The sequence below is a fragment of the Bos taurus genome, chromosome 11 (assembly GCF_002263795.3).
Source record: "Bos taurus isolate L1 Dominette 01449 registration number 42190680 breed Hereford chromosome 11, ARS-UCD2.0, whole genome shotgun sequence".
Classification (NCBI taxonomy): Eukaryota; Metazoa; Chordata; class Mammalia; order Artiodactyla; family Bovidae; genus Bos; species Bos taurus.
In genome coordinates this window covers 62523917-62536322 of record NC_037338.1, presented here as the reverse complement: position 1 = coordinate 62536322, position 12406 = coordinate 62523917, and the positions used below count along the sequence as shown (strand labels likewise).

Genomic DNA, 12406 nt, shown 5'->3' with positions numbered 1-12406 from the left:
CAGCATGCTTAATTTTCACAGATCAAGCAGACTTCGAAGTAATAGATATTATAGGAAACAGCCTTGTTGTCTTAGCAAGATTTTCTCTATCATTTTTTCCAGTCTCATATAGACTTAATGGTGCTATTTCTTATTCTTTTTGCTGGGTCACTTTGGGATGGGACTGAATATATGGGGTCAGACCAGCTAACGTAACTGAACACCACCAGGTGCTGTCTGTGATTGAGGTGTTAGAATACACTTCCATACATACGCGTGTCGTGTTCTCAGGACTATGACTTCAGGAATTGATTTCGAAGAATTCTGTGTATTATTCAGATTTTTAAAACACAGATTATCTACAGAGAGTGAATGCAAGAGTTACTATCTAGCTGCTGGGCCTTGTTTAAGATCGTAAATAACCATTACTACTAAAGTATCTTATTAGAGATTTTGATTATTAGATACAAAAATAGAAACCAAGTTTCAGTGTGTTCCTGTGATTGAAATTTTGATATCTGATAAATATCTCAAATTAGACCCTCTCAGGAATCTAACCAAAGTAAGAATAATTGGGAACATATTGTTTTTCTTGGCTAATTTGGCCAGAGGCTCTAGAAAATATAGAATGGTGAGTATATGCCAGCCCTACTCTTATTCCTTGTCAAAGCTAGAATTAGTTCTTGTTTTGCTATAGGGGCAATAGGACTAAATCTATAGTTCTGTATGCACATTACTTGTAAATTTTTATGTTAGGACCAGATGGTTTCTCATATATTTTCACCTCCAACGTTCTCTTCGTTTTACTTTAGTCCCTTCATTTTTAGAGATGAGGAAACAGATTGGTTTATTCAAAGAGAACTAGAACTATAACATAGGTTAGTACTTGTTAGCCATGCTAAAAACTAGTGTCAGCCAAATATGGGCATTTATGTATCATTTTCAGATTTTTGCCATATCTATGTGCTTACTAATCCTATTTAATACTGTTGAAATTGACTTCTTTAAATAAGTTCTTTTTAAGGAAATGTTTTGCTGCTATAAATGAAAACCCCCCACTTCCTAAAAATAGAAAGTAACTCTAAAAAGGAATCTGAATCAGGACAGTGTTATTAAAACTTAATTTAAATTTTAAATTTAATTAATTCATGTTATTGAAGTTTTAATTCTTACTGTTCTTGGTCAGAAGTGTGCCACAGCAGTGTTTTCATGTTTAGATGGCAGTACGTTAATTGTCTAAGAAGAGTTCATTTAAAACCCCTGGTTAAATCTAAGCTTTTTAAAGTGGAATGCTTCTTTAGGGGAGAAGTAAAAGGGATAGACATTCATATATTGATATACGACATAGTGTCGATCAGATGATCTTGTTATTTGCAACTGTAGTTGTAAAACTGTAGCACAATATCACAGTATTCCGGTTTTATAGAATACTGACACTGATAAGGCTATAGCTCATTTCCATCACCACTGTGGTGCCTTCCTGTTGCTTTTTTGTAGTTGCATTCACTTCCCCCCTGCTCCCACCCCCAGTTTAACCTTTGGCAGCCACTTATCTGATTTCTGTTTCTGTAATTTTGTCATTTCAAGGGTGTTATATAAAAGAAATCATATATGTAACCTTCTGAGCTTAGATTTTTATATTCAGCATAATTCTCTAAAGATTTGTCCATGATGTTTCATGTACCAGTAGTTTATTCCTTTTTATTGGTGAGAACTATTCCGTAGTATGGATGTACCACAGGTTAATCATCCACTCAGTAAAGAACATCTGGATTAATTCAAGTTTTTGGCTACTATGCATAAAGCTGCTATAAACATTTATGTACAGGTTTGTGTGAAAAGAAGTCTTGATTTTACTACCATGTTCTTTGTTCTTTTCTGGTGTTCCAAGTTACTATTTTTTAAAAAATTTATTTTCTGTTTAGTGAATTCCTGCTAGCCATTCTATTAGAGTAGCTCTGCTGGTGACAGATTCTCTTAATTTTTCCTCATCTGAGAATGTCTTAATTTTTCTTTCCATTCTTGCTGGAATCTGGTTGATAGTTACTTTCTTTCAGCACCTGAAAAAAATAGGCCACTTGCTTCTGTCTTGTGTAGTTTCTGGTGAGAAATTCATTGTTTTCCCCCTGTAGGTAAGGTTTAGTTCTTCTCTGGCTACTTTCAAGAAAATTTCTTTGCCTTTAAGTCAGAAGTTTAATTACCATGTGTCTTGGCATAGATTTCTTTGGTTTTATCCTATGTGGAGTTTGTTCAGCTTCCTGAATCTGTGGTTTTGTTCCCCTTTTCACATTTGTTGCATTTCAGTCATTGTTTGAGTGCTTTTTCAGCTCGGTTCTTTCTCCTTTCATTCTGAACTCCAGTGATCCTAATGTTATTAAATGGGCCGTTTTGTAGCCCCACAGGTCCATGAGGCTCCTTCCTGTATTTTTCCAGTCTAATTTCCTGTCTGTTGTTCAGACTGGGTACTTTCTGTCTTCCAGCTCATTCCTTTCCTACATACCTTCCATTCTGGGTTGAGCCCATCCAGTGAACTTTACATATCTTCTGTTTCTTTGTGGAGACTATTTTTTGTTTGTCTCTTTGCCGCAAATTTGTTTGTAGTTGATTACTGAAATTTTTTATCATGACTGATTTAAAATCTTTGTTAGATAATTCTCACGTCTCTGTCATCTAAACTTCTGGCACCTGTTGATTATCTTTTTGCATTGTTTTAATTCTGTCTTGTACTTTATATAGTAAGTGGCTTTCTTTTGAAAGCTGGACATTTTCGTTGTACGTTTGGACACTCTGAATATCATCCAGACCTTCTGTTTTCACTGACTTTTCCTCACATTGCTCTGTCAGGGGAGTACGGGGAGCCTTCTTACTGCTACTAGGTGGACATGGAAGTCCAGGTTCCCTGCTTGGCCTCCATTGACCCCTGAGGGAAGAAGATCCTGCTGAATTGGAATGGAACCCTAGGCTCCCTGCGCTGTCCACTGACACCACTTGGGCAGAGGAGGGGGCATGTTGCCAGCCAACAGGGTGGTTGTGCCGGCTCTCCACTTGGCCTGTTCTGACACTGCCTCTGGCACGGGTAGCCCAGAGGGAGGTCAGGCCGCCTCATGGCCTCCTGAGGTGGATGTCCGGGCTCACCGCTCAGCTCCTGCTGGTGAGTGCGATGGTGGGGTCACAGTGTTTTCTGTGGTGCTGGCTGCAGTGGAGCAGTTATTGTCACAAGTTTTCTGTCTTGCTAAGGCTGCGTTTTCTTGTTCTTTTGACCAGAGAGAGCAGCATTTTGTCAGGTGTTTGTTTTTCTCTCTGCCAGTTGACATTTCCAGGTTGCTAGATTCTTGAGCTTCAGATCTGGGATATATTGATATTAGGCAAAAAGAAAACCCAAAGAACTTGCCACGAAGTCGTTCCATGGGCCCCAAGGCCCCTAGCTGTTCTGCCTTCTCTCTACTTTTCAGAGTCTTCTTCTGCTTTATATATAGTGTTCAGGGTTTTGGGTTATAATTAGCAGAAATCATAGGGAAAATAATGTCTTCCTCATCGTCCTGGAACTGGAATTTACATTTTTAATGTAAAGTTAACATTCCTAAATTTACATTTTAATGTGTTTAAACAGTTATATCAACTATACAACCATTATTGGGGGAAATGTCACACACTATATATATTATGTGATAATTTTCATAATATTGTGCTCACAAGGACTTTTAGAAAAGAACATCTTTACTTAAACTGAAATTCATTGTTCAAATTATTAATGAAAACTTTTCCCCCATAGGAAATAATGCAAAAGGTGTCCCAAGGCTCCTGACCAGTGAACAAAGATTTGAGAAAGACAGCCAAGCTCATGTTTTCTCCTGATCAAGAAAATCATCCATCCAAAGCACCAGTAAAATATGGTGAACTCATTGTCTTAGGGTAAGACTTCTCCATCTGATGAGCATAAAATTGAATGATATATGGTAACTTGAAAATCTTGGTTAAATGCACTTTTTTTTAGAATTTATATCCTGCCTATTTCCAAAGAGTATTTAAAGCTACAGAGTTATATTACCAAATTAAGAAATTCTTTTAATTCTCATTTTTATGCCATCCTTTGTAAGTACTCAAATGCTCCATAAACTCTGCCTCACCCTCACCCCTAGAAAGGACAAACCTTCTTAAAGATGAAGTGAAAAATGTACTTGTCTAAAGTCACATAGCCAGTCCATTTGTCTTCCCTACGTCGTCTTTTAGAAAATTTGCCTCAGCTGACTGTACCCAAAATCTCCCCTCTGCTTAGGTCATTTCATGTAGGTTAGTGTTAATTTGTTCCTTTGCCCTCTGAGACAGATGCTGCTTTGTGCTTTTGGTCCTGTACTTAAAAGAGTTGTATAGACATGACAATGTGATGATTCTGAAGCCCAGGACATTGCTACTTGTTTGCTTCAAAAGTAATCTCATCCATTCAACTCATACAGTCTTATGATTGAGGAATAAATGATTCCATTATTGCAGTTTATCCAGTCTAAACTTGCCACAGTGTCAAAATGGAGACACAATGTTAGTCTGTTTCTTAGAGATCTCAGAAACTAGACATTGTAAAATTTACTTTCTCCCTACTGCTTCTGTCCTGCCTAAAAAACAATTCTAGACATTTACAACATATTTTAGAATCAGGTTGGTGCAAATTCTTCTTTAACTGAAACTGTGGCCATTGTTTCAGATACGAAAGTAAGAAAAACTGGGGAAATAATATGGTGTTACTGAGCTTAACTGGAAGCCAGGAATCCTGAATTCCAGTACTTTTTCCAACACTGCTAGCTGTGTGGCCTTAGGCAAGTCACTTAACCATTTTGGGCCTTAGTTTCCTCTTCTGTAAAATGACAGACAAGATCAACTAAGGTCCCTTGAGATTAAAGAAAATGTTGTTTTCTCAAAAACAATTTAAAAGATTGTAAACTTAATATAGGAAATACAATATTACAATTTAAAATCACATTGATTTTGATGTATTAATAACAGATTTTTAACCACCAAAAGCTATTCAAAGTTAAATTCTTCAGTAGGAAATTTGAGTCATCTGAAGACTTAGAATTTGAAATTTAGTATATGGTTTAAACTGGCTCTTTTAGCCCAGCGGTTTCTCAGTTAACCTTATAAAATGGTTGTCTCTGTACCTGGCACTTGATGTATTAAAATGCAAACAATGCTGCTTCTCAACATTTTAGAAGGAGAAGTCAGGCTGGATAAGGTGGTCAGTTTTGTGCTGATGCTATTTGGAAAAGAGCTCTGAGCTACAGGAACACAGTGTAGGAATAGAGAGCATATGTCCAAAAGAGGAAGGAGGCGAGCTCTGGTAGACAGTAGTAAGGGGCAGTGAGGAGCCCTCAGTGTGTGAGACTGGGGGCAGCACAGTCCCAAGCAGCAAAATCCAGTATGTATTAGCTGAGGGGCACTACCATGAACCTTTAGCAAGGTTAGCAGGGGCTTTTGCCAGAAGAATCAGTGTGTTTTACATTTTATAAAGGTTGTTCAGTGTAATTTCTATATCTGACAACCTTTGAGTAAACTCCCTTGCCTTCCTTGTCAGCCCCTAGTGTAGGCCATTTTATAAGCACAGTCTCCTCCACCCTCAAAACTACCCATTCCTTGCCTCGGTTTCCCCCCAGATTAACCAGCTATAAACAAGAAACCATCACACCAAAGGTGTTTGTTGCGCAATAAGGGGGACAGTACTTGAGGAGAGAGTATTATTAAGCTACTGTTCATGCCTCAGCAAAGCAGTAAAGAATGAAAAAAAGCACAGCAAGCACCTAGATTCCAGTTCTAGCTTTGCCAGTGTCACTGGTGTGACCTTCAGAAAATAATGGAGGGACTCAGTTCCTCTGAAGAATAACTTAATTCCTAGCCTGTAACAGTGGCAAGTGATACCGGTCTTGCAGTTTTTATGAGAGAATGGATAAAATAAAGTGATTTGTGAACTAGAACCCACTAGTGCCTAGTACATAGTTAACACCCAGAACCCACTAGTGCCTAGTACATAGTTAACACCCAGATGTTTGTTTTGAACCTTTTTCCTATTGGTTCACTCCTCGCTCACTTGCTTACCTTTAGAGCGTGTTTATGTTATCATGGAGAAATGATCATAAGATCTGAGCAACAAACGTGTTTAACGGCCACTTACTTATGCTCAGTCGGACAGGTTTTACTGACTAATGTGAATGTGTACAAGCCAGTAGCTGAGACTAACAAGTCTAAAAATTCCTAATTTAAAAAGTTCAGTTACTTATAAAGTGTTTGGTTCATAATTAAAGGAGATTCTATTTTAAACGTCATATTTGTTTAAATATGTACTTTTAAAGGTTGTATTACCACATGCAAACATTCACCTTTAAAAAAAATAGAATGAGTCATAAGAAGTCAGATATGCCATTAATCAGCTCTTGATTATCTTAAATAAAAGAGGGAAGAAAAATACAAGTAATTTAAATCTGTGTGTAATCCAAAAGGTACTTCTCTGTGACTTCAGATGTAGACAGAAAAAAATCTTTTTTGTTTCACACTCAGGCAGCTGGTCTGGGGATCAGCAGTCGCTAAAAGTTAATTCCAGACACTTATAATCTACTAATAGATAATTAATCAGTGGTTGATCCTCTAAGACAAAGTAAAGCATTTGTTTTAGAATTGTGTGGTTCTTTCATGAGATCATCTAAATTTTTTTCTCCCCCATCAGGTATAATGGGTCTCTTCCAAACGGCGATAGAGGAAGGAGGAAAAGTAGATTTGCTTTGTTTAAAAGACCTAAGGCAAATGGGGTGAAGCCCAGCACCGTGCATGTTGCTTGTACTCCTCAGGCTGCAAAGGTAACACAAACAAACACTAAGTAAATTAACTTGGAGAAATTGAAAGACTTATATATGCTGTTCATGTTCTCTAGCAGACCCTTCACATTGTATACCAGAAGTTTCCTTTTGTTTGGATGGGAAAAGACACTTGGGAGATAGGATATCTAAAGAAATGCCATCTAAAAGGGCATAGGACTTTTTTTTTTAATGACACACTGGGATCCATGAGAAGGAAATAATCCATTAGAAGGAAATAATCCATTAGAAGGAAATAATTCCTTTTTTGTCATTAAAAAAAAAGTTGGGGTGGAGGGGGGACAGGGCTTCATCTAGAATTTGGAATTGTGGAACTGCCCTGAGATGTAGTGCGTTCCCGCTATTACTCGAGGGACCTCCCTGAGCTGGGCAAGGAGCGTGGTACAGAATATATGTATTCAGGGCCTAGAAACATGTTTGGATGAGATCATTTTTTTAACTGAGTGGTCTTTATCAAAGATTTTATGGATGCTCTTGTTTTTATTTTTTATTTTATGACCCCCACAGCATTGTAGCATAGTGCCTTAAATACAGTAGACCTTCATTAATTATTAAATCAAATCAAAGCTGTGAAAGCAAATACCCAATTGTGTCTGTAACACAACTTCTCAGTCTCCTGGCCTATTTCATGCTTCACCTCATGTGAAAAGTTGACTCATTGGAAAAGACTCTAATGCTGGGAGGGATTGGGGGCAGGAGGAGAAGGGGACGACAGAGGATGAGATGGCTGGATGGCATCACTGACTCGATGGACGTGAGTCTAGGTGAACTCCGGGAGTTGGTGATGGACAGGGAGGCCTGGCGTGCTGCGATTCATGGGGTCGCAAAGAGTCAGACACGACTGAGCGACTGAACTGAACTGAACCCCGTTTTTATTCCCAACCAAAATTTCCAGAAGCTAGGCCACCATTTCAGGGCACTTGGGCTTTTCCTAGAGTGATAGACAATAAGGGGACATTTCAGATCTTAAATTTCCTGTGTATTCTTCTACTTCCAGTTTTATAACACAGATTAAATTTGATACTGTGGTGAATGAATAAACATTACAAAGAGTTCTTTACATCTGGAAATACCTATATCTTTAAGCAACCCCAGAATGTACATTAATATTACACCATCTAAGGTATATTTTTGTAGGTTAAAAATAAATGAGAGAGAAATTGGCATACAGTGCCTTGTTTCAAGTCATATTTGCAGTCCCTGGACTTTTGGCTTTGTTTTATATCCAGTGTGGTGTCTAAGCAAGAGTCCTCAAGGAGTCTTCTCTTACTATTTAAGAGCCAGGGAATGTAGAAAAGTGACAGTTTTCTTTACGTGTTTCTTTCTGTTTTTTTGCAAAGAAGGGATGTGCTGATAAATAATAAGCAGGTGGTAGAGTGAAAGGTTTATTGATCTGAGGAACTTCTTTCCAGTATTTCCCCACTGAAGTGCCACTGAAGTGCTCTTGGCATTTTGGGTGTGCCAATTCTTCTTTATGTAGGACTGTCCCATCTGTTGCAGGATATTTAATATTCAGTTCAGTTCAGTCGCGTCTGACTCTTTGCAACCCCATGAATCGCAGCATGCCAGGCCTCCCTGTCCATCACCAACTCCCGGAGTTCACTCAGACTCACGTCCATCGAGTCAGTGATGCCATCCAGCCATCTCATCCTCTGTTGTCCCCTTCTCCTCCTGCCCCCAATCCCTCCCAGCATCAGAATGTTTTCCAATGAGTCAACTCTTCGCATGAGGTGGCCAAAGTACTGGAGTTTCAGTTTTAGCATCATTCCTTCCAAAGAAATCCCAGGGCTGATCTCCTTCAGAATGGACTGGTTGGATCTCCTTGCAGACCAAAGGACTCTCAAGAGTTTTCTCCAACACCACAGTTCAAAAGCATCAATTCTTCAGCGTTTAGCCTTCTTCACAGTCCAACTCTCACATCCATACATGACCACTGGAAAAACCATAGCCTTGACTAGACGGACCTTTGTTGGCAAAGTAATGTCTCTGCTTTTGAATATGCTATCTAGGTTGGTCATAACTTTCCTTCCAAGGAGTAAGCGTCTTTTAATTTCATGGCTGCAGTCACCTTCTGCAGTGATTTTGGAGTCCAAAAAAATAAAGTCTGACACTGTTTCCACTGTTTCCCCATCTATTTGCCATGAAGTGATGGGACCAGATGCCATGATCTTCCTTTTCTGAATGTTGAGCTCTAAGCCAACTTTTTCACTCTCTTCGTGGTGCAAAAGTTATTACAGTTTCGGACCGTGAATTTTGAATCATTATAAGTACACTCAAATACATCTTTATATTAATCAAAATAGGAACTATTATAGTCAACACATTTTTGCCAATGAGAAATAATTTTGTTTATTCCTGTAGCATAAAAATCTGTGCTTCAGGATTCCATGAACTCTTGGAAAGCATTTTCTGCTGCCTCCTGGTTGTGAAAGTGTTTTCCCTGCCAAAAGTTGTCAAGATGCTTGAAGAAGTGGTAGTTGGTTGGCAAGAGATCAGATGAATATGGTGGATGAGACAGAACTTCGTAGCCCAATTCATTTAACTTTTGAAGCATTGTTTGTGCAGTGTGTGGTCAGGCATTGTCATGGAGAGGAATTGGGCCCTTGCTGTTGACCATTGCCGGCTACAGGTGTTGCAGTTTTTGGTGCATCTCATTGATTTGCTGAACATACTTCTCAGATGTAATGGTTTCACCAGAATTCTGGAAGCTATAGTGGATCAGATGGGCAGCAGGCCACCAAACAGTGACCATGACATTTTTTTGGCACAAGTTTGGCTTTGAGAAGTGCTCTGGGGCTTCTTCTCAGTCTAGCCACTGAGTTGATCATTGCCGGTTGTTGTATAAAATCCACTTTTCGTCACATGTCACAATCTGGTTGAAAAATGGTTTGTTGTGTAGAATAAGAGAGGATGTCACTTCAAAATGATTTTTTTGATTTGCAGTCAGCTCATTAGGCACCCACTTATCAAGATTTTTTACCTTTCTAATTTGCTTCAAATGCCAAATGACCATAGAATGGTCGATGTTGAATTCTTTGGCAATTTCTTGTGTAGTTGTAAGAGGATCAGCTTCAGTGATGCTCTCAGTTGGTCACTGTCAACTTCCGATAGCCAACCACTGCACTCCTCATCTTCAAGGCGCTTGTCTCCTTTGCAAAACTTCTTGAACCACCACTGCACTGTATGTTCATTAGCAGTTCCTGGGCCAGATGCATTGTTGATGTTACAAGTTGTCTCTGCTACCTTATGATCAGTTTTGAGCTCGAATAAAAAATTGCTCAAATTTGCTTTTTATCTAGCATCATTTCTATAGTCTAAAATAAATATAAACAACAAGTAATAAGTCATTAGCAAAAAAAATAAAGTGAGAAATGCACATTAAAATGATGTATAATAACATAGCCACGTTTATTTAGGAATTTATTCCAATATTAAAGGCAGAGTTCAACAATGCAAATAGCCATTACTTTTGCACCAACCTAATATTCTTGGTCCCTTCCCACTGAATGCCATTTCAGCCCTCAAATCATTGTGATGGCCAACAAACACAGCCACCAAATGCCCCTTATACAGCTGACACTACCTCTGGTTAAGAACTACTATCCTAGGGCAAATCTTTCTAAGTCTTACTTCTGTAATTTCCTGTTGTGTACTTCTCTTCGTATTTTTACTGTCATACTCCTCGTGTTTCATTGCTGGCTCCTTTTCATCTTTACTAGGCAGCAAGAATCTTAGGGATCAAAGATTGACTTTCTGCTTTTTCAGTTTTGGAGGAGTGTGTAATGAGGTCAGGAAGAAAACTAACTGTTTAGTCTAGCAGTCATCTGGGATGAGTGCTTAAACCCTGACTTCCAATCCAGTGAGAATTTAACTTGACACAGCTCTGTATTCTCAATCAGAGTAGATCTCATAGTTAAAAAAAAAACAGCTTATAATCTCAAAGTACACAAAACCTGTGTTTTTAAATCCCTTTAGCCGTTAAGAATTAATGGCCAAAGTACTAAAAAATTATTTCATTGAAAAGTCAGCTGCTTATTGTTGAGATAAAGTAATTATAGGTTTTTAAATCTTTAAAGCCATTTTTGTCATGTTTATGAATGCATCAGTGTGTCGTAAAGCCTGTTAAAGTGCATGGGAGTGACCTAAACTGTACTCTTGAGGTTCAGTTCCTCTACAGAGACAGGAGTAGGGAAGGACATATAAGCAGCCTTCGTTATATCTGCAGTTTAATTTCTTTTAAAATATCAGAAGCAGAAATGGTATTAGTAAGAACGATAAAAGTTGGGTACTTAGTACCCAGGTGTTTGTATATTCTTTTTGTATATTTGAAAATTTCACAGTCTTAATTATCTTAAATCTATGAAGACTTTATATTACAGGTTAGCTACCAATTGAAACCAAGTAAAATTTCATAATACCAAAGTTCTAATTATGAAAGTTTTTTTTTCATTTAGCCTCTTTGCTGCATATAATCATTCTTCTGTGTCTTTCTGTGTTTCTTTTACACAAGCTGTTTCCACTTCCTCTGTGCAGGTTTTCCCCCCTCTGATATTATCATCAACTCATATGCATAGAAAACGCCTGAAAACAAAACTGAGAAGTTCTTTTTAGCAATGTTTTTAGTTTGGCATATGTCAATAATACAGTCATAAGCATTATATCCATTTCCTTTGGTATGTTTAATCATTCTATGAATTTTTCTGTATCTAGCCTAGCATATGGCAAGTACTTGTCATCTATAGAGTGACAGAGTGGCTAGGAAAACCAGTTAACTCTGCTTATTTGTTAACTTTAAACCTCTTTGAGTTATTAAATAAGATTCCTCTTGTCTTGCAAGATTTTGTATTTTCTCCTTTAAGTATCTTATAACTTGAAATACTTATAATGGAGACTCAGATTTTACAATTTTTTTAATACACTGAACTTATGTTTTTACTCTGTAATTGCTTCAGTGCACAGATAGACCTCAGATATATTTTGGGATCAGTTTCAGACCACTACAATAAAGCAAATCACAACTGGTTTCATTTCCTAATATATATATAAAAGTTATGTTTGCACTATGCTGTGGTCTCCTAAGTGTACAGGCTTCCCTGGTGGCTCATATGGTAAAGAATCCACCTGCATTATAGGAGACCCGGGTTCGATCCTTGGGTCGGGAAGATCCCCAGAAGAAGGGAATGGCAACCCACTCCAGTATTCTTGCCTGGAGAATCCCATGGATAGAGGAGCAGGCGGGCTACAGTCCATCGGTCACAAAGAGTTGGATACGACTGAGTGACTGAGCACACTAAGTGTGCAGTAATAGCATCGTGAAAGTTACTCAGCTGTGTCCAACTCTTGCGACCTCATCAGCTGTAGCCTACTACGCTCCCCTCTCCATGGAATTTCCCACCATTGAGCCACCAGGAAAGCCCTTAATTTTAAAGTACTTTTAATGCTAAATGCTAACCATCATCTGACAATGCAGGGTTGCCACAAATCTTCAATTTATAAAAAATTCAGTATCTGTGAAGCATAATAAAATGAGGTCTGCCTGAATTCTTCTGCACTCCACTCACTCTAAGAAA

The 12406-nt window shown here is 38.3% G+C and overlaps 1 protein-coding gene across 3 annotated transcripts in view; it reads left to right on the top strand.

The window, feature by feature from the left end:
• The window catches only part of PELI1 (pellino E3 ubiquitin protein ligase 1), a 56554-nt gene that overhangs the window by 37468 nt on the left and 6680 nt on the right, over window positions 1-12406 (top strand). For all 3 annotated transcript variants that reach the window (XM_024998861.2, XM_059891339.1, NM_001078004.1), the window contains 2 exon segments: window positions 3752-3891; window positions 6689-6818. In XM_024998861.2, coding sequence (XP_024854629.1) covers window positions 3821-3891; window positions 6689-6818 — 201 coding nt within the window. In that variant the 5' untranslated portion in view covers window positions 3752-3820.